Raw genomic sequence first — 22,108 nt, forward strand, 5'->3', positions numbered from 1 at the left:
AAGGCTAACAATGACACCCCATTTCTGTAGGATAGCTTTAGTTCTGATATGGCCTGTTCAAAACCTGTTTAGTTGGCACCAGATCTTGCTTGTTGGTTCAGACCATGACACTGATGTAGTGAGGTGTTCATAACCATTACAGTGTAAACCTTTGAAATACTTTCATCTCTCTTTACATGCTTGCTCCAGCAGAACTGGTTGACCCTACTCCAGTAGATCACATCCTCACACAGATATTTGTGGCTTCAGGTTGGAGCATGGATTGTTATCAAGTATCCAGTTGATTTGCATTTTCTTGTTTTTGCGGAACAAGGAATACTCCATTAAATTTTGAGCATGCAGCTGCAGAAATCCTATTTCTTCATAAGATATTTCAGCTGTATACCATTCAGTCATCTTCTGAGTGAGCTAATATAATGTCATCCTAGAGACGATGTGTACTAAATCAGTCAAGAAGGCTAGGAAAGTATTTATGCTAGAAAGAGCAGGTAAGCAGTTGTTACATATCACTTAGACAATGAATTGACATCATTTCATTCCTGTATACGAGACATAGAGGAATTATGGATAAAGTTTAAATGCCTTGTAAATCATGCTCTGGAGAAGTATGTGCATAGTAAGTGGACTTAAGGATGGGAAAGACCAACTATGGTGTAGGTAAGAATGAAATTCGAAAAATGCTGAGGAAGCAATGGCTGTTGCACTCTTGGTTCAAAAGGGAACACACAAATGAAGACAGGCAAAAGTCAGTAGAGAATGCCAGTCATACATAAAATTGCTAAGCGAGTCTAAGGCTTCTGTCCAGTCACCCATTGACCATTCTTGTGTGGCAGTAGAAGATAGCAAAAGGAAAGCTGAAGTTTTATATTTTGCATGCAAGAAATCATTCATGCTGGAGAATTATACAAACACAATGTCTTTTGACAGTTGCACAGTCTCCCATATGGCCAATCTAGCTGGCATTGACCCCTTACTTAGTTTTCATTTATCGCATATCTGTTGCCCAGAGCAAAATCCCAAATGACTGGAGAAAATACAGGTGACTCCTATACATAAGAAGTGTAAACAAATGGACTCAAAATTAAAGACCAATATCCTTAACATTGGTTTGCTGTAGAATTCTATAGCATATTCTCAGTTCAAATATAATTTTCTTGAGACAGAAAAGCTTCTATCCATAAATCAGCTTGGTTTTAGAAAGCATTGCTCGTGTAAAACTCTACTTGCCCTTTTTTGATATGATGTACTGCAAACTATGGATGGAGGGCAACAGGCCAATTCTGTATTCCTACAGTTCCGAAAAGCATATGACATGGTGCCCTACTGCAGGCTGTTAACCAAGGTAAGTAGATTCCCCAAGTATGTGAGTGGTTCAAGAACCCAGTATGTTGTCCTTGATTGCCAGTGTTCAGTGTACATCTGAGACAAGGAGACAAGACATCGAAGCAATTCAGAGGTGGGCTGTTAGATATGTTACTAATAGGTTCTAAAAAATGCATAAGTATTACAGACGCGCTTTGAGAACTTAAATGGGAATCCTTGGAGGGAAGGTAACATTCTTTTTGAGGAACACTACTGAGAAAGTTTAGAGAACTGACATTTAAATGATTCTGCTGCCACCAACATACATTTCACATAAGGACCATCAAGATAAGAGAAATTAGGACTAATGTAGAGACATACAGACAGTTGTTTTTTTTCCCTGTCTATTTGTGAGTGGAAAAGGTAGGGGAATGAGTAGTAGTGGTACACTGTACACTTTGCCATGCACAGTACAGTCGCTTATGGAGAGTGTATGTTGATGTAGATTTAGATGTAGACTTACTCTTGGGAGTAAGGGAGCATGAAGATTGTTCCAGTGTTTAATTGTCATCTGCTGTCTTCTAAGGTCTGGTAGAACAGTGTTCAGATGCAATGGAGTGAAGGTGGGAATGTATGTTTCAGTGTTCGGCAAAAAAATTCTACGAAAAAATTTACTTGATAAGGCATTCTGCATTCACCATGCATTGAGTCATTCAGATGGACATATGTTTTGTTAGTGTGCACCTGCTCGTACACCATACTTGTTCACAATACCGTGCAGCTGAGCACACTAGGGATTGCACAACAGTGAATAGGATATCATTGCACTCACCAGGATGTTCTTGTCAGTTTCCTTATTATATTGTTTCTGGTCTTCGGTTTTGCCCAGTCAGCTGCAAGCCTTTTTTGTGTTGTAAAGCACAGTTCAGAATGATGCCAAGGTACTTTGGGTGTTTGCTGTGTTTGTTTGTTGCAAAGTGAAACATTAAGCTTTGTATGTGCTAGGTGATTGCTGAGGTGAAATGCGCAATCAGCTGGATTTGACACAGTTGCCACTTCTTATAATATATACTCAGCTGTTGCGAGCCACTATCAGAACGTGTTCTCCTTCGCATCATCAGCATAGCATAATTTCTGCGAAGCTTTACAGGCATGTCAGAAGTATAAGGATTAAATAGAAGACATGCTAAATTGGAATGTTGTGGTAGCACTTTTTTTTTTAATACTTGATGGCTGACTATTTTTATTGAAGCATAGATTTCTTTATGATGTTCATGAACCTGTTAACCTTTCAAAGGGAAATGTTTAGTGTAGCTTCATGAGACAATATCTCCCACTGTGACGTAAACAGCAGTCTAGCCCATGAATGCAACTCCTGTTTTAGTCCTTTATGGAATCCTGATTTAGTGTGTATTGTCAAAGCTAAGTTAATTTGATTACAGCAACTGTAGCTAGTTATAAAGCCATATTGTTCAGGAAGAAGAATGCTGACTGTGCATTCTGCTATAAATAATCCTCTCAAGCAGTTTGTAAGATAAGAGGGTGCTGTTAGGTAGTAACTTGCTGGGTCTTCACTTGATTCCCTGGCATTAGTTTTAGATATTTCGAATTGGCACAGCATCTGTCCTGATTTTAGAATACTGGTGTACAAATGTTTAAGCCAGCCTGCAGCCGAGTTTCTCAGATGTTTTATAATCTTAGGGAATACATGATCCAATCCAGTCATGCTTCCTTCCTCATTTGCAGTGAGTTTTTTGCCAGTATCATTTCTTCTTTAATAAAGCCAAACAATGGAAACTCCTGGTAGGAACATCAACAATGTGGGAAAAGACAGATTGCTCCTTACCATAAAAAAGACATGTCAAGTTTCAGACAGGCACAATTAACAAATACTCACATATAGCTTTCGGCCAGAGCCTTTATCACACACACACACACACACACACACACACACACACACACACACACACAAAGCACACCTCATGCATGACCACCAACTCCAGTATCTCGGACCAGAATGTGTGTGTGTGTGTGTGTGTGTGTGTGTGTGTGTGTGTGTGTGTGTGTGTGTGTGTGGGCATGCGCACGCGCACTTTATTGATGATGGCTGTGGCAGAAAGCTGTGTGTGAGTGTCTTATAATTGTGCCTATCTGCAAATTGATGTTGTAAGATTTGGGTAACTGACACGATCTTCATGATGTGTAATGACTGTCAGTGTTACCGATTCACATGCACACTATTTATTTATACACATTATGTGGACAGATACAACTTAAACACTTGGCGTCTCAGATCACACTGCCCAAGGTCCAGAGATACTGTTCTTGCAGTGATCTTCTTGGGGACGGAAGTCCATAGAGCTTGTGTCCTCACAACGTGGCTTTTTTGCAGTAAATAGCAATCTGTCTTTTCCTACATTGTTGATATTCTTTAATAAAGGGTACAGATAAAATGAGGTACTCAGTAGTGCACTGTCTGTTCTCTTATAACATTACTGTCTGTGTAACTTGGAATGTTGAACTTAGTTTCTGAATCTTGTAACCGTCAAGCTGTAAGTTACATAAATCGAACACAGAGAATTTTGTCTTTGGTAGTAATGTAATAAGAGAAACTGGGGCCAGAAAGTGAAAATATTTCATTTTTGTAAATGAGTGCATGAAAAAGATAATGATGCTATGATTTTCGTTTATTATAGTACTTTTTAAAGTAGCTACAGCCCACGATTAGCTTGCCATAACATTATTTTGGTAATTTTTAATGAACTATGGAAAGAAATAATGTTTTCCCTTCAGGAAACATTATTTAGGAATAATATCAGACTTTTTAAATTAAAATGACTGCAGCTTCTATCAGATATGATCACTGAATTGAAATCCCACACAAAATTGTGCTTAAAAAGTTTGTAAACCCAACAAAAAGCCTCTGTACTTAAATAATTCACCTTGACCAAAAATGGACACTTTCAGTATTACTTTCAATGAAACGGATTGCAAAATGATGTTGTCTATATTCAAGAAAACATTTGAGATTTTTTAATGATAACCAGTTAACACATAAACTCACAGTCTAGTTCCAGTCAATACAGCAAGAGAAGTCAACTGGGAAGACACTATAGCAGCAGTGCTCTTTTTTTCACATCAGTAAATGAAATTACAGTTCTCTGAGACTGCAGACGGGTGTGCATGTTGCACTTGCATGAATGTGTGTGTGTGTGTGTGTGTGTGTGTGTGTGTGTGTGTGTGTGTGTGTGTACTACTGACAAAGGCCTTAATGGCCGAAAGCTATGATTGTGTGAATCTTTTTATTGTGCCTACCACGACTCAGCATCTCCACTATATGGTGAGTAGCAGCTTTCCTTCTCTCGTATTGTAAAAACAGAGTTAAGTATTTCAACTTTTGCTTGCTCTTCTTAATTTCAGTTCCTGTCTCATTCACTAGGCACTGTACACTAACTTTGCTGCCACTAACAGTCTTTATGTATGACTAGTATTTCTTTGGTTTCTGTGAAAGATAATTTGACGGTATTCTGCTATGTTAAGTCATTGAAGCTTTCACGCATTGCTCTCTTGACAGCCATACATGTTTCATTTAGTACCTCCTTATGTATAATTCTATGCTTTGTTTACACCTATTACTCAGTAGTCTCTGTTTTTTTTAGAAGTTTCTTTACAGTAACTGTATACTGCGGAGTGTTTCTCCCATTATGAATTATTTACTAGGTACGTATCCAGCCAGTGCCTGAGCCATAATTCCTGTACATGACCCTGCTGTGTGCTGAAAGTTTCAGCTTCCTCTTTGAGATATGACACTACTGACTTTTTTATCTAGTTTACTGAACATATATATCTTTCTGCTTGTTTTAGTTGTCTTTTGTACGTTAGTAATCATTGTTGTCACAACCGCATCCTGGTCATTGATACCTTTTTCAATGTGGACTTGCCGTATTTACTCGAATCCAAGCCACACTTTTTTTCCGGTTTTTGTAATCCATAAAACTGCCTGCGGCTTAGAATCGAGTGCAAAGTAAGCGGAAGTTCTGAAAAATGTTGGTAGGTGCTGCCACAACTAACTTCTGTCGGCGAATATATGTAGCACTACGCAGGCATGCTTTGCAGGCACAAAGATAAATACGGGCGCCAAAACCTCTGCGTCAGTAAATAAATTAAAAAAAAGGTGGAAGACGAGCTTTTTTTCTCCGCCCCAAGATCAACCACTGCATTTTCATACATTATCCAACAAAGTAAATACAAATTTCATCTTCGAATGTAGCAGCATTTCAATGTACTACAAAAATCCGACTGGTAAGACTGTTTGGGATGTTTGTCAATATGGCCAACTCTGTGTTCTGAATTTTTTCCTACTTGTGAGAAGAGATGGTTGCTAATAGGAACTTTTATGAATTGTGACACAAATACTAACAAAGAGATAGAGGGGCTGGCCAGTACTTACCTCAGCTCATTACAGCCGATAGATACACATAAAACAGAACCGAAAATTTACGTTCCTAGCTTTCGGAACAAATGTTCCTTCATTGGGGAGGAGAGAGAGGGAAGAAGGGAAAGGAGATTCAGTTACTGACAACCCAGGTTATGAAGCAACAGGGAAAGGAAAATAGCGAGGGTAGCAAGGATGGAGGCACGGTTGTCAGAGGGAAGCCAAAGATATTCTACTGTAAGTACTGTGCCAGCTTCAAACCAAAGACGATGCATAAAGAAGTAAAGAGGTATATAGTATAAAGGTAAACACAACTATGTAGGATGAAAAGATGCGTGAACAGCTAAAGACTAAAGGGAAAGAGGAGAAGACTGAAGAGTAAATGGGGGTGAGGTTGTTTAACATAGGTCCAGTCCAGGGGGATGGCGGGATGAAAGGATGTGTTGGAGTGCAAGTTCCCATCTCCGCAGTTCAGAGGGACTGGTGTTGGGTGGGAGGAGCCAAATGGCACATACGGTGTAGCAGGTTCCTAGGTCCCTAGAATTATGCTGGAGGGCATGCTCCGCTACTGGGTATTGGGCATCTCCTAGGCTGACAGTTCGTCTGTGTCCGTTCATGCGCTCAGCCAGTTTAGTTGTTGTCATGCCGATGTAAAAGGCTGTGCAGTGCAGGCATGTCAGTTGATAAATAACATGTGTAGTTTCACACGTGGCCCTGCCTTGAATTGTGTATGTTTTACCAGTAGCGGGGCTGGAGTAGGTGGTTGTGGGGGGATGCATGGGGCAGGTTTTGCAGCGGGGTCGGTTACAGGAGTAGGAACCTCAGGGTAGAGAAGGTAGTCTGGGAATATTGTACAGTTTAACAAGGATGTTACGGAGGTTAGGGGGGCGACGAAAGGCAACTCTGGGTGGTGTGGGGAGAATTTTGTCAAGGGATGATCTCATTTCAGGGGTTGACTTGAGAAAGTCATATCCCTGGCGGAGTAATTTGTCGATGTTTTCGAGGCCAGGATAATATTGGGTGACAAGGGGGCTGCTTCTGTGTGGTCTGGGGGTAGGAACATTGTTGTTGGACGGGGAGGAATGTATTGCTCGGGAAATCTGTTTGTGGACAAGGTCTGCAGGATAGTTGCGGGAGAGGAAAGCACTGGTCAGGTTATTGGTGTAATTGTTGAGGGATTCGTCACTGGAGCAGATACGTTTGCCACGAATACCTAGGCTGCAGGGAAGGGAGCGTTTGATGTGGAAAGGATGGCAGCTATCAAAGTGAAGGTACTGTTGTTTATTTGTGGGTTTGATATGGACAGAGGTGTGGATGTGAGCTTCAACAAGATGAAGGTCAACATCCAGGAAGTAGGCTTGGGTTTTGGAGAAGGACCAGGTGAAATTCAGATTCGAAAAGGAGTTGAGGTTATGGAGGAAATTAAGGAGTGTTTCTTCACCATGAGTCCAGACCACAAAGATGTCATCTATAAACCTATACCAGGCCAGGGGAAGCAGCCGTTGGGTCTTCAGGAAAGCCTCCTCCATGCGGCCCATGAAGAGGTTGGCATAGGACGGAGCCATCCTGGTTCCCATGGCTGTTCCCCTGATTTGTTTGTAGGTCTGGCCTTCAAAAGTTCCACCTTCTACCTATTACCCAAAATCCACAAAGAGAACCATCCTTTCCGTCCCATTGTAGCAGGCTTCAAAGCCCCAACCGAACGTATCTCAGCTCTGGTAGACCAGCACCTCCAACCTATCACCCGCAGACTCCCATCCTACATCAAAGACACAAACCACTTCCTAGAACGCCTCAAATCCATTCCCACTCCTCTCCCACCTGAAACCTTTCTTGTCACCATAGATGCTACATCTCTTTACGCAAACATCCCACCTACCCATGGTCTCTCTGCCCTTGAGCACTACCTCTCCCAACGTCCACCCGAAGATCTTCCAAAAACCTCATTCCTTATCACACTTACCAACTTCATCCTCACCCATAATTACTTCACTTTTGAAGGCCAGACCTACAAACAAATCAGGGGAACGGCCATGGGAACCAGGATGGCTCCGTCCTATGCCAACCTCTTCATGGGCCGCGTGGAGGAGGCTTTCCTGAAGACCCAACGGCTGCTTCTCCTGGCCTGGTATAGGTTTATAGATGACATCTTTGTGGTCTGGACTCATGGTGAAGAAACACTCCTTAATTTCCTCCATAACCTCAACTCCTTTTCGAATCTGAATTTCACCTGGTCCTTCTCCAAAACCCAAGCCTACTTCCTGGATGTTGACCTTCATCTTGTTGAAGCTCACATCCACACCTCTGTCCATATCAAACCCACAAACAAACAACAGTACCTTCACTTTGATAGCTGCCATCCTTTCCACATCAAACGCTCCCTTCCCTGCAGCCTAGGTATTCGTGGCAAACGTATCTGCTCCAGTGACGAATCCCTCAACAATTACACCAATAACCTGACCAGTGCTTTCCTCTCCCGCAACTATCCTGCAGACCTTGTCCACAAACAGATTTCCCGAGCAATACATTCCTCCCCGTCCAACAACAATGTTCCTACCCCCAGACCACACAGAAGCAGCCCCCTTGTCACCCAATATTATCCTGACCTCGAAAACATCGACAAATTACTCCGCCAGGGATATGACTTTCTCAAGTCAACCCCTGAAATGAGATCATCCCTTGACAAAATTCTCCCCACACCACCCAGAGTTGCCTTTCGTCGCCCCCCAACCTCCATAACATCCTTGTTAAACCCTACAATATTCCCAGACTACCTTCTCTACCCAGCAGTTCCTACCCCTGTAACCGACCCCGCTGCAAAACCTGCCCCATGCATCCCCCCACAACCACCTACTCCAGCCCCGCTACTGGTAAAACATACACAATTCAAGGCAGGGCCACGTGTGAAACTACACATGTTGTTTATCAACTGACATGCCTGCACTGCACAGCCTTTTACATCGGCATGACAACAACTAAACTGGCTGAGCGCAAGAACGGACACAGACGAACTGTCTGCCTAGGAGATGCCCAATACCCAGTAGTGGAGCATGCCCTCCAGCATAATTCTAGGGACCTAGGAACCTGCTACACCGTATGTGCCGTTTGGCTCCTCCCACCCAACACCAGTCCCTCTGAACTGCGGAGATGGGAACTTGCACTCCAACACATCCTTTCATCCCGCCATCCCCCTGGACTGAACATACGTTAAACAACCTCACCCCCATTTACTCTTCAGTCTTCTCCTCTTTCCCTTTAGTCTTTAGCCATTCACGCATCTTTTCATCCTACATAGTTGTGTTTACCTTTATACTACGAGTGCCGTTCAGAAAGTAACCTCCGGTTGATTTAAAAAAATACACCAAGTTAAATAAAAATATTTTAATATATACATCTTACAACTACATCTTTGCACTATTTTTCTACATAGCTCCATAGCGATTGAGGCACTTATCGTATCTCTTCACAAGCTTTGAAATTCCTTCTGCATAAAAATCACCCGCTTGTGCCTGGAGCCAGCCTGTGACCGCATCTTTGAGCTCTTCGTCGTCATCAAACCGCTGTGACCCGAGCCATTTCTTCAAATGCATGAAGAGGTGATAATCACTTGCCGCCAGGTCTGGACTGTAAGGCGGATGGTTGATAACGTCCCATTTGAAGGACTCAAGAAGGGCCATTGTTCTGCGAGCAGAGTGAGGACGGGCGTTATCGTGCAAAAAAACGATACCGGAAGTCAGCATACCACGGCGTTTGTTCTGTATAGCCCGTTGTAACTTTTCTATTGTTTCACAGTACACGTCTTGATTAATGGTCGTACCACGTTCCGTGAATTCAACCAACAACACCCCTTTGGCATCCCAAAACACCGTTGCCATCAGTTTTCTGGCAGAAAAATCTTGCGAGGCTTTTCTTGGTTTGGTAGGCGAATTTGAATGTGCCCACATCTTTGATTGTTCTTTTGTCTCAGGGTTCACGTACTTAATCCAGGTTTCGTCACCGGTCACGATTCTGTTTAACAATGGTTCTCCTTCGTCCTCATAACGTGACAGAAAGTCTAATGCAGAGGCCATTCTTTGAGTTTTGTGGTGGTCGGTAAGAATTTTGGGCACCCATCGTGCACAGAACTTACGGTAACCCAATCTTGCTGTCACTATCTCGTACAAGAGAGTCTTAGAAATCTGTGGAAAACCAGTAGACAACTCCGACATTGAGAAACGTCGATTTTCACGAACTTTTGCATCAACTGTCTGAACGAGTTCGTCAGTCACCAATGATGGTCTACCACTCCTCTCTTCTTCATGAACGTTTTCTCGTCCACTTTTAAATAAACGTACCCATTCACGGACAACTCCTTCACTCATAACTCTTGGTCCGTACACGGCACAAAGCTCACGATGAATAGCTGCTGCAGAATATCCTTTGGCTGTAAAAAATCTTATGACAGCACGCACTTCACATTTGGCGGGGTTTTCTATTGCAGCACACATTTCAAACTGTCACAAAAACTAAACTAGCACAGGTACGATGTTCACTCGACCACGGCTTGATGCCGACTGACGTGTTGAGTGCGTGAACGCACAGATGGCGTCGCTACTCCCCCCACAACCCGCACTGTGACCAGTCGGAGGTTACTTTCTGAACCGCCCTCGTATATACCTCTTTACTTCTTTATGCATCGTCTTTGGTTTGAAGCTGCACAGTACTTACAGTAGAATATCTTTGGCTTCCCTCTGACAACCATGCCTCCATCCTTGCTACCCTCCCTATTTTCCTTTCCCTGTTGCTTCAGAACCTGGGTTGTGAGTAACTGAATCTCCTTTCCCTTCTTCCCTCTCTCTCCTCCCCGATGAAGGAACATTTGTTCCGAAAGCTAGGAACGTAAATTTTCGGTTCTGTGTTATGTGTATCTATCGGCTGTACTGAGCTGAGGAATGTACTGGCCAGCCCCTCTATCTCTTTGTTAGTATTTGTGTCACATCTTTATATGAGATTTTCCATTAATCTATTATGAATTGTGAATCACATGCTGTATTCTCTTCACCATAAGCATCATACGAATACAAACATTTTGCCATGTATTCTTTCGTGTTAGCTGCTATCTCATTTAAATCCTGTCTGTCTAATAAACTACGAAACTAGAGTTAGACAAAAGCAAACGTGGAAGAATATACATATCATGTCATGTTTATATTCATATTATTCTTATGCCTAATAGTGATACAGTCAGAAATGAAGCACGGCAATTGACTAGATTTTTAAATCTAAGATGACTCTAATTTCTGTGCAGAATGTAATGTACTAAAGAAGCATCTGCAAAGATTTTCAAATGGAGAAAAATTTTCACTAAACTCTCGTTCACAGCACCTTCTATCATATTTGTTGGTTCTTGTTGATCATTATCAAAGAAAGCAGCAGTGTAAGTAACAACAAATAGCAGTCTCTTGCCATTGTTTTGCTAATGAGACGATTCCTCTTTCTCTCTCTTTTTTTAATTGTAAGCGGCGGTAGCGCGTACAAAAGCAAGCCATGCCGCGAGAGGCGACAGGCTGTAAACACTCATTATGAGAATGCGACAAACAATGCATGACACAGTACAGTAATGCATTTTCAGCTTTAAGTGACGGAAACACCTGCAACAAAGAGAACGGCACTTATCAGATCAAAGAAAAATTAGCAATCAATTCAAACCAGACGAAGCACGTGAAAAAGGAAGGGTACCCGTATAGATACGGACGGAGTGCCTGACGCATAGCAATGGCTACCTGGTAAAGCTTAACTGCTAAGCTTACAACTTGAACCAAACTACTGTAGCTGTATTGTCATTCATTCGACCTAAATTGTGTCTCATATTACAATGGACTAACTTTGTTTCGATTTGGAGCTGTGACCTAAAACTTTTCTCTCCCCTTGAATTTAGAGTCTCAAATTTCAGGTGTGGCTTAGATTCGGGAAAATTTTTTTTCCTCGATTTAGAGTCTCATTATTCAGGTGAGGCTTAGATTCGAGTGCGGCTTAGATTCAAGAAAATACGGTGATCAAAGAGGTCAGGTCTATTTGTTGCTATTATATCTGATATATTCACATCATGAGTGAGATTTGATCTATGTGTTCTTGGTACTTTTCAGAGAAGGTGTTTAGTAATCTTTCACAGATGTCTTATCATGCCCATCATTGACAAAACTGTAATTTTCCTGATTGATTGTTGGAAGGTTAAAATCTCTACTGATGATTACAGTATGGTTGGGGAACTTACATATCTACATCTACATCTACATCCATACTCCGCAAGCCACCTGACAGTGTGTGGCGGAGGGCGACATACAACTGACCTGAGGTTTTTTTCTAAAGTTTTTGATTACATCACGAGATAAGTTTGGTGGGTGATAGAAGGACCCAATTATCATTTTATGCCCAACAGTGATAATGAGTCTTCCCCTAACAATCTCACATGAAGCTTCAATTTCCATCTTAGAGAGGATTTTGAGTTTCTTGTCTACTCCAACGAATACACCCCCTCTATTTCCTATTCACCTATCCTTTCAGTAAACACACAAATTTTCCCCAAAAATCTCACTGCTGTCAATTGCAGGCTTCAACCAGCTTACTTTACCTAGTATATGTGAGCTTTACTGGTTTTCAGAAGCACTTCAAACTCTGGCACTTTGTTGCAAATGCTCTGGCAGTTAACCACTAGGATTTTAATACTCTCATTTGTGGAAGACATTTCTTTTTGATCTTACACTAATACTTCTGGGTTTCTTACAACTGTTGTTATCTAGCTTGGATGGAGAACCATCTAATTTAAAGGACTTGTGTGTGTACCCCACATGCAGTGAGCTACCTTGGTAGCTGCCTCTGATGTATAGTGCACATCTGACCCATGAAGGAGGACGCAACAGTTCTCAACCCTAAGGCACAAGTCCAGGAAGTCTTAGCCTAGCTTGTCACAGAACTTATGGTAGGTCCCAGGGAAGGCCAGATGAATGTACCATATAGCTCCGGTCTGCATCTGTGGTGCGAAGTATGTTTCAAGCAGCCATTTGCTTGGATGGCGGCATACCTGGACATTACCATTGGCCTGGTGTAACATAAAACATCATTGATCTGATCAGATGGCGTGTTTACATTGATCCACTGTCCAGTCTCAATTATCCATGTCCAGAGCAATTGTAATTGATGATGGCATCATATCAACATGGAAATATGTAGTGGCCATCTGCTACAAAGCCCCATGTTTAATACTGTTCCTGCACCAGCATTGTATTGTGTCATCAGATCTGCCGCAGATTGCTGTCTATCCTGTTTTATAGAATGGGTCAACTTTCAACTTCCATGTACTGTGATTAAGGCTGAACATCCAACACCTTGTTACCTACTCGTGGCTTCACTGTCTGTCGAATATTTTCCATAGATGCTCGCAATAGACTCTTGACCAGCCATCCAGTCTCACATTGAGCGGACTTCACAATCTACCCTTTGTGATAGTTGCTTATGTTAGTGGATTTCTCTATTTGCAGTGTCTATCACTGTTAGTGAGATTCACCATTCATCTCTATTTTGCATATACACTTCCCTTTCAAAGTCGCATGCCCACAGTGCCACTGGGTGGTATTCGATCTCATGGTGGGCAACAGTAATGATGATTTGGCTTATCATTGTGTATGCTCATGGGAAAATTTTTTGAAAGGCAATATTATTTCTGTTTAGACTGTATATTTGTATAGATAAAACAATCAAAATTCCAGTTTAGAATATTAACAATATTAGAAAACAGATAATTGCTACTCACCATAAAGATGACCCGTTGAGTTGTCTGCAACTCAATGAGTCATCTTTACAGTTACTAGCAATATATTCTTATCCTAATATTGTTGTTATCTGCATAGATAAGTGTGTATTTAAACAATTAGTGGCGAGTTGTAACTATGTTGCCATTTTCAAGTGTACAAGACTATTAATATACAGTATCTTTCAAACAAGGTGATTTATCTGTAACTTACAAAGTTATAAGTGAAAAGAATGTTTATTTAAATAAGTAAACATACAAACTATTACTGTTTCTGCAGAGTTATGAATGTAGTTTATTTAGGTCTTTTCCTATGAGTTGTAGCAGTAAGCTATAATTTATTAATTAGAACATTTTTTCCTATCATGTAGCTGATGTACTTAAACCAACGGTGTACAAATAAGTTTAAATCAAATTTTTATCAGTTTTAATTAGGGACTCCGAAACTTTCAAAGTTTTTGAGGTGAATGCAACATGCTTCATGTACTTGGCTGTGTTCAGGCAGATGTTATGGTAGGAGAATGTTTGTTCAAGTTGGATGTTCAAACAAGTACCTGTTTTCCTGAACGAACTACTCCATACACCTTCTGAATGTCGTTCCGATGAGATGTAATGTTGCTGATGCCAGAGAGTGATCAACTTCTTCGATATGCTGTTTGAAGTAATGTTATGTTAAATTGTAGAATGTATGCTTGCATTGTACACAAGGCAGATTGAAATGCACAGACACACAAGGTTCAAGCTGATATTGAGGTGGAATAAATAATGACCAGGGAATCTAATTGTGTGATATATCACATGATAGGTAAAGATGAAAGCATGATTCAAGCAAGTCCCATAGTGCTCAGAGCCATTTGATGATTCGAGCAAAACTGGGTACAGCTTACATTTATTAAGTAAGCCTCATTAATTTATTTATTGTATATTATTATGCTTTTTATATTAAAAATTGTGCATTATGGAATGACACTAAAGCATGAAAAGTGGTGGCAGCAGAGCTGGACTGAAGCCGAAAAGTCTTCAGGCAGGGCACTTCTTTGCGACACATTACTTTCTCAGTTTGTGAAAGAAGCATCCAAGTATGTAATATTTTAGTGTACCAAATTTTGAAAAACAATTTTTTTCCTTGGAATTCAGTAACAAATAGAGCGTGTTCAGGGAACACAACATGAAGTAACAATATATAGGAATTAAGCAGTTCATTGCCTATGGTCTCTCTCTGTAGTTAGAATTATCCTGAACTTCTGCTTCTCACTCCAGCTTGATGAAAGCAACTTTCACTTAAAGTTCAATAGAAATATTTGACTGAATAAATCAGATTTTGCCAAGTAAGGTTGCAGTTATTATCCGTGTATTTTTCATTACAAAGATGTGGTTACATTACTGGTTTCAGCAAACTATGTCATCATTTTCAAATGTAAATTGAAATTTGAAAATGACAACGTAGTTTGTTGAAACTGGTAATGTAACCCCTTCTTTTTAAAGAAAAATTTATGTACTGTGACTATGGATTCACTATTGTAGTGTCAAATAAACATTCATCTTATATTATAGTCACACTTCTTTATGACAATTATGTCAGAATGTAGAAATTTTTCATGTAATTGTGTCATAACTGAAGCTCTCACTTTTTTGTTAAAATTTCATAGCTTTCTTTACTCTGTCAATAGGTTTCTCGAGGCCGTAGCTTCAGTACAACTAGTACACCTAAGATTAAGCAAGTGGAAAGTGGAACACCCAGTGTTGGCGGGCTTCATCACGAACTCCTGAGGTCAAATAGTAGTGGAACAGAAAGCAGCAAATCAGTCCCAACAAGGCGAAAAAAGTCTGTTCCTACTGGGCGTGGAGATGATAGGTAATGATTATTCCATTACATTTGTCAGTTCTAATAAATTACATGTTCTGAAACGTATTGTGTTTTCAGAGAGTCTTCCGAGTCCGCTGAAGACTTCTTTATTGATGTGATACTACAGCGCCATGCTCGACGTTTACTTTCTGCACGACAGTTGGCAGATTTAGGACATTTTGCAGCTCATTTGGATTTTCATTTAGTCACATGGCTGGCAAAAGAAAGGGATAGAGTTGCCAGAGTTGAAGATTTTGTTGCTGCTTTAAAACAACTGCATAATGATTTCTCATGGCCATACCCAGCTCTCACTCAACCTGTGTCTTACTATTTGCAACGAAGTATGTCAAATTCAGGTATGACTGTATGCACAAATATGCCAGAATTAGTGCAAATAATGTCCAAGTTCTGTTAGACTGCATGTTTTCCACAACTTGGTATTTAATTTATTGTGTATAATATGGTCATCATTTTGTGCATAGTTTGTTCCATAAAAATTATTGTGTTACAGTAACAAACTTAAACTGTTTTTCCCTTTAAAACAAGCTAATTAGAAAGACAGGCAACACCAAAAACCTTTACTAGAAATATTACTTAAGAAATAAAATGTATTTTTGTAGATTCATCCAGACTTCCAGACGTGACTGTGTGACAGGCAGTAATTGATGAAACTGCACTAGTTAAATTAGGTTAGATGTACTTTTCATTCCTAAAGATTCTGAGTGAGGATATCCTCCAGGATGTCGAACATGTCAAAAACAAGAACAGACTATAATTACCAAAGAAAAACAAATATGCTAATGTACCTTTGCAAATACCAAGTGAAATGGTCCTCATAGTTGTGGAATGAGTATAAAATATTAAATATATTTTCATTTGCAAGATAACAGCACACTTTTCACATAACAGGAAAATGTTCAATACACTTAAATGAATATGATAATTCTTAGGCTGTTTGACCCATGCATCATCACATTTACAATGATCACACTACTGCAATTAATTTGTACAGAAGTTAGATTTCATGTAATACACTGGATTATTTGATATTATTAGTAACATATGTACATCAGAAAGTTTTACTAAGCAGTTTCTCAATGGAATTGAAGGAGTTGGCCTCTAATAAATATTTTAGGCTCTACCTAACTGAACTTATAATTAAACTTTTTAGGGCTGTTGGCAAGTTGTTGAAAGTGTGTATTCCTGAATAATACACACATCTCTTGACAGAAGTAAGTGACTGTAAATCTTTGTGAAGATTATTCTTGTTTCTAGTACTGATACCATGAACTGAGCTGTCGGTTTGAAAAAGATATATGTTTTTAATGACAAATTTCATTAATGAATGAATGTATTGGGAAGCATTAGTTAGCATCCCTAGTTTCCTGAACAGGCCTCCACTGGACGTCCTTGAGTTCACACCACAAATAATTCTTATTAAACATTTTTGGACGTTACACAATGAAAATAAGCATAGTGTGCTACCTTTTTCACTTTGACGTCAATTATGTGTGACAACATTTGGATTGCTAATAGAAATTTGGTAGACATTTCAGCAGTTCTGTGTTATGCTCCTCCCAGTTGAATTTGAAATCAAGCTATAACCACAAGAATTCAACACTTACTTCTATCTATTTGTCCCCATATTTTAGGTATGTTTTGGCAAGAAACCACTTAAAAGTTCTAAACTGCATAGAGTGTCTTTTTTCAAAGTTAAGTGACAAAGAATTGGTTGTGAACCATTTACAACACTCAATTAAAATTTCATTAACCATTCGTTGTGAGACTGCACTCGATTTGTTATTTATTAAAATGTCAGTTCAGTTTTCAGAAATAGCATTTTCTGTTGAAAAGCCTATTTGCTTTCACTGATCAAATATTAAATGCATTTAATAACCAAACATAACCCATTGGGATATTTTGTGATCTCTCAAAGACTTTTGATTGTGTGAATCATGAAATTCTTGTAAATAAGCTTAAGTATTGTGGTATGAGTGGGACAGTGCACAAATGGTTAAATTCATATTTAAGTGGAAGTATTCAGAAGGTTGAAATCAACAGTACAGATAGTCTGTAAAAATCAGCAGAGTCCTCTAAATGGGGTAGGTATCAAGAATTGTGTTCCACAGGGTTCAGTCTTGGGTCCCATATTGTTCTTAATATATGTTAATGACTAGCCACTCTATATTCATGAAGATACAAAGCTTCTTTCAAAAAATTATTAAGTGCTTCTCTGCAAATGGACTCTCACGAAATGTTGAGAAAACACAGTTTATACAATTATATACAATAAATGGCATAACACCATTGATAAATATAGACTATGAACTGAAGTCTGTTGCTAAGGCAGAATATTCAAAATTTTTGGGTGTGTGCATTGATGAGAGATTGAACTTTAAGAAACACAACAATCTGCTGAAATGGTTAGGTTCAGCTACTTATGATATTAGGGTTATTGATGAGCATATCAATAAATTAGCCTACTAAGCCTATTTTCATTTATTGCTTTCATATGGTATCATATTTTGGGGCAATTCGTCATTAAGAGAAGAAGTATTCATTGCACAAAAGTGTGTAATCAGAATAGTAGCTGGAGCCCACCCAAGATCACCTTGCAGACATTTATTTAAGGAACTCAGGATATTCACAGTAGCTTCGCAATACATATATTCACTTATGAAATTTGCCATCAATAACCCATCCCAATTCAAAAATAACAGCAAAGTGCATTGCTACAACACTAGAAGAAAGGATGATCTTTGCTATTCTTGATTAAATCTCACTTTGGCACAAAAAGAAGTGAATTATGTTGCCACAACAATCTATGGTCATTTGCCCAATAACATTAAGTGTCTGACAGATAACCAACCAACATTTGAAAGCAAATTAAAAGAATTTCTGAATGACAACTCCTACTAAATAGATGAATTTTTAGATATAAAGTAATAACTGTAAAAAAGTTAATTAATTAATTATTTCACATAAAGAAAACTTCTGTTAAAGTGTTACAGTCCACATCATTACGAAATGTCATATTCATGATGTATGTGTCATCTGCAAATAAAACAAACTTGGCATCCGGTAATGTTACAGATGAAAGTTCATTTATATACACAAGAAAAAGTATGAGCCCAAAGATAGAACCTCCTGGGAAACCATATTTATTTACTGTCTGTCTGCTTTTATAGATTACTTCTTCAGTTAGTCTTGCTATTATGGCTAGGGTGTATGCCAATGCAGGAAAGGCTGGCCACAGTCCACCAACAGCTGAATGCCCTTTTGGCTATGGTCAATCACCTTCAGCCTTGGGGTGTAGCAGTGGTGGAGAATCTGATGTGTCACATGGTACACCTTAGGTGTCAATTGTTTTACCCACAGCCTCTGCTTCCAAGGCAACTACTAGTGCACCCGATTGGTGGTCTGCCCTCACATCAGGGTGAGTGGCTGCTGGTATTGCATTTCGTCGCTAGAGACAGAGGGCCAATGCGGAGACTGGCCGCCTGGCCTTGCCCGTTCATCCTGTGGGTGGGCAGGTGGCTGCTCCTTCAACAAGGTCTGAGCAGGCACATGGGGGGAGGGATTCACTAGTTATAGGAAGCTCCAAAGTTAGGTGTGTTAGGCAGATTGCATTCAGGACTGGAAAGAAAGCCAATGTGCACTCGGTATGTCTGCTCAGAGGGCTCATCCGAGACAAGATGTGGAGGCAGCCATGCCTGCAGTTATCAAGTGTGCAGGGTGCAATTATCTGCAAGTTGTGGCTTATGTCAACATCTGTTATATGGATTTTGAGGCAATCCTCAGTTTGTACAGGCAGCTGGCAGAGGTGGCGAAGACTGCTAGCCTCGCATGGGTGCAAGCACAGCTCACAATTTGAAGCATTGTTCCCAGAATTGATAGGGGTCCTTTGGTTTGGAGTCTAGTGTAAGGTCTCAAGCGAAGGTTTTGTCAACACTGTGGTGGTCTTGGTTGGAGATTTCTAGACCTGTGTTATTGTGTGGGGATTATAGGTTAGGCAGTAGCTTGAGGTGCTCTGATGAACACTCACCAGTCAATATGCAGCAAGGGAAATCGAATGACATTCTGAATAAAGACTCTTTGACTGACGTAATTTTATCAGTAAACTGTCGAAGTATTTGTAATAAAGTCCCTGGATTTACTGCCCCCATGAATGTTCTCACGCACAAATTATTCTTGGGGGTGAGAGCTGGCTGAAACATAAAGTGGAAAGCTCTGAGATATTTTGCAAGTTGTGGAACATATATCGGAAAGACATATTGGAGGCCATAGGAGGGGGAGTGCTCATTGCAGTTGACAGGAATATTGTCTCTAGTGATGTCGTAGTTGAATGTGCCAGTGAAGTTATCTGGTCACATATAATAGGTGTAGGTGAAACCAAGTTAATAGTGTTTTTACCGGCCACCCAATAATGCTGTGACAGTTCTAGAGTAATTAAAAGAAAGTCTATGCCCAATAGTGCGTAAATACACAGATCATGCAATCTAATTGGAGGTGACTTCAGCCTACCGAGTATAGACTGGGCTGTCTATGGATTCATTGCAGGGGATACAGACAGATAGTCATGCGAAATACCTTTGAATATGTTGTCTGAAAACTGTCTTGTGCAGCTAGCTCGACAGCCCACGTGCATTGGAAATATCTTGGACCTTGTAGCTACAAATAGGTTGAGCCTTATCGATAATGTCTGTATAGAAATGGGGATTAGCAGTCATAATGTCTTTATAGCAACTATGACTACAAAAGTTAATAAATCAGTCAAGAAGGCTAGGAAAATTGTTCTACAAAATAGAGCAGATAAGCAGTTATCAGTGTCTCACTTAGACAATAGAGGAATTATGGGCAAAGTTTAAGCAGATTGTAAATCGTGGTCTGGAGAGTTATGTGCCTAGTAAGTGGATAAAGTATCAAAAGGACCCACCCTGGTTTAATAATGAAATTCAGAAGATGCTGAGGAAGCAGAGGCTATTGCACTCTCGGTTCACAAAGGAATGCACAAATGACAACAAGTGAAGGTTAGTAGAGATTACTGCGTCTGTGAAAAGATGTATGCATGAAGCATGCAACACCTACCATCGTCACACCTTAGCAAAAGATCTGGCAGAGAACTGGAGGATATTCTGATCTTATGTAAAATAGCTAAGTGGGTCTAAGGCTTCCATTCACTCCCTTGTTGAACAGTCTGGTGAAAAGAATAGACAAGCAAACTTCTGTTTGTTGCAGAATCCTTGAATGTATACTCAGTTCAAATTTAATAGACTTTCTTCAGACTGAGAAGCCTTTGTCCATGAATCAGCGTAGCTTTAGAAGGCGTTACTCATGTGAAACTCAGCTGCCCTTTTCTCACGTGATATACTGTGAACTATGGATGAAGGGCAAGAGACAGATTCCATGTTTCTATATTTCTGGAAACCATTTGATGTCGTGCCCCATTGCAAACTGTTAACAAAGGTATGAGCATATAGAATAAGTTCACAGATATGCGAGTGGCTCGAAGACTTCTTAAGTAATAGAATCCAGTATGTTGTACAGTAAGACGTTAAGGTGTCAAAGTTGAGTGCCAGTAGGAAGATACAAGATGACATAGAAAAAATTTTCCAGTTCGTGTGATGAATGGCAGCTAGTCCTAAATGTAGAAAAATGTAATTTAATGCAGATGCATAGCAAAAGTAAACCTGTAATGTTCAGATACAGCATTAATAGTGTCCTGCTTGACGTAGACAAGTCTTTAAATATCTGGGCGTAACATTGCAAACCAGTATGAGATGGAAGAAGCATGTGAGAACTGTGGTAGGGAAGGTGAATGGTCGACTTTGGTTTATTGGGAGAATTTTAGGAAAGAGAGGTTTACCTGTAAAGGAGACCACATATAGGACACTGGTGCGACCTCTTCTTGAGTACTGCTTGAGTGTTTGGGATTCATACCCAGTTGGATTGTAGGAAGACATCGAAGCAATTCAGAGGTGGGCTGTTAGATTTGTTACTGGTAGGTTTGAACACCACGTAAATTGAGTGAGTAACCATTTGAAGAAAATCAATTTCAAATTTGAGGGAAAAACTTTGTTCGTAGTTTGTTCAAGATTGTTACCTGACAACTGATCAGTGAGAAACATATTATCATCTGCAAGAAGGGTAAATTTACACTTTGTATGAGAAGAAAGACTCAGGTTGTTAATTAAAATAGGAAGTAACAGTGGATTTAAAACAGAGGTTTGTGGCACACTGCAACTTAAGGTCCCCCAATAAAATGAGCTAGGTTCTCCGGATAAGCTATTCAGCATTATGGTCTGCTTTCAATCCTCTAGGTATGACTGAAGCCATGAACCAACAGTACAACCTAGTCCATAATATTCTGCCATTTTCAAAAGAACTTGATGGTTTACGCAATCAAAATCTTTCAAGAGATCACAAAAAATACGTACTGGACACATGTTTTGCTAATGGCTTTCAAATCTTGATTGTTAAAAGAGAGTATTGCTTCTTCGGTATAAAAAACCAGCACAAAACCCAAATTGACTATTGTTGAGGATATTGCTGCAGTTGAGATGATCTACAATCAATCTGTGCATGAGTTTTTCAAGAATTTTAAAAAGATAGTTGAAAAGGAGATTGGGTGCTAGTTTGTGACTATTTGTATCACCTTTCTTAAAGAGAGTTGCAGTCAGTTTTTATCAGTGACTGTTCCTTCTTGGAGAGGTGTATTGAATATGTTGCATAAGACTGG

The 22,108-nt window shown here is 39.9% G+C and overlaps 1 protein-coding gene across 2 annotated transcripts in view; it reads left to right on the forward strand.

Annotated features, from left to right (window-relative positions):
- The window catches only part of LOC124798690 (guanine nucleotide exchange factor subunit Rich), a 305,412-nt gene that overhangs the window by 235,552 nt on the left and 47,752 nt on the right, over nt 1-22,108 (forward strand). For both annotated transcript variants that reach the window (XM_047262195.1, XM_047262196.1), the window contains 2 exons: nt 15,194-15,378; nt 15,448-15,725. In XM_047262195.1, the coding sequence (XP_047118151.1) occupies nt 15,194-15,378; nt 15,448-15,725 (463 nt within the window). The remainder of the gene's footprint in view (nt 1-15,193; nt 15,379-15,447; nt 15,726-22,108) is intronic.

Source organism: Schistocerca piceifrons, chromosome 5, assembly GCF_021461385.2.
Source record: "Schistocerca piceifrons isolate TAMUIC-IGC-003096 chromosome 5, iqSchPice1.1, whole genome shotgun sequence".
Taxonomy (NCBI): Eukaryota; Metazoa; Arthropoda; class Insecta; order Orthoptera; family Acrididae; genus Schistocerca; species Schistocerca piceifrons.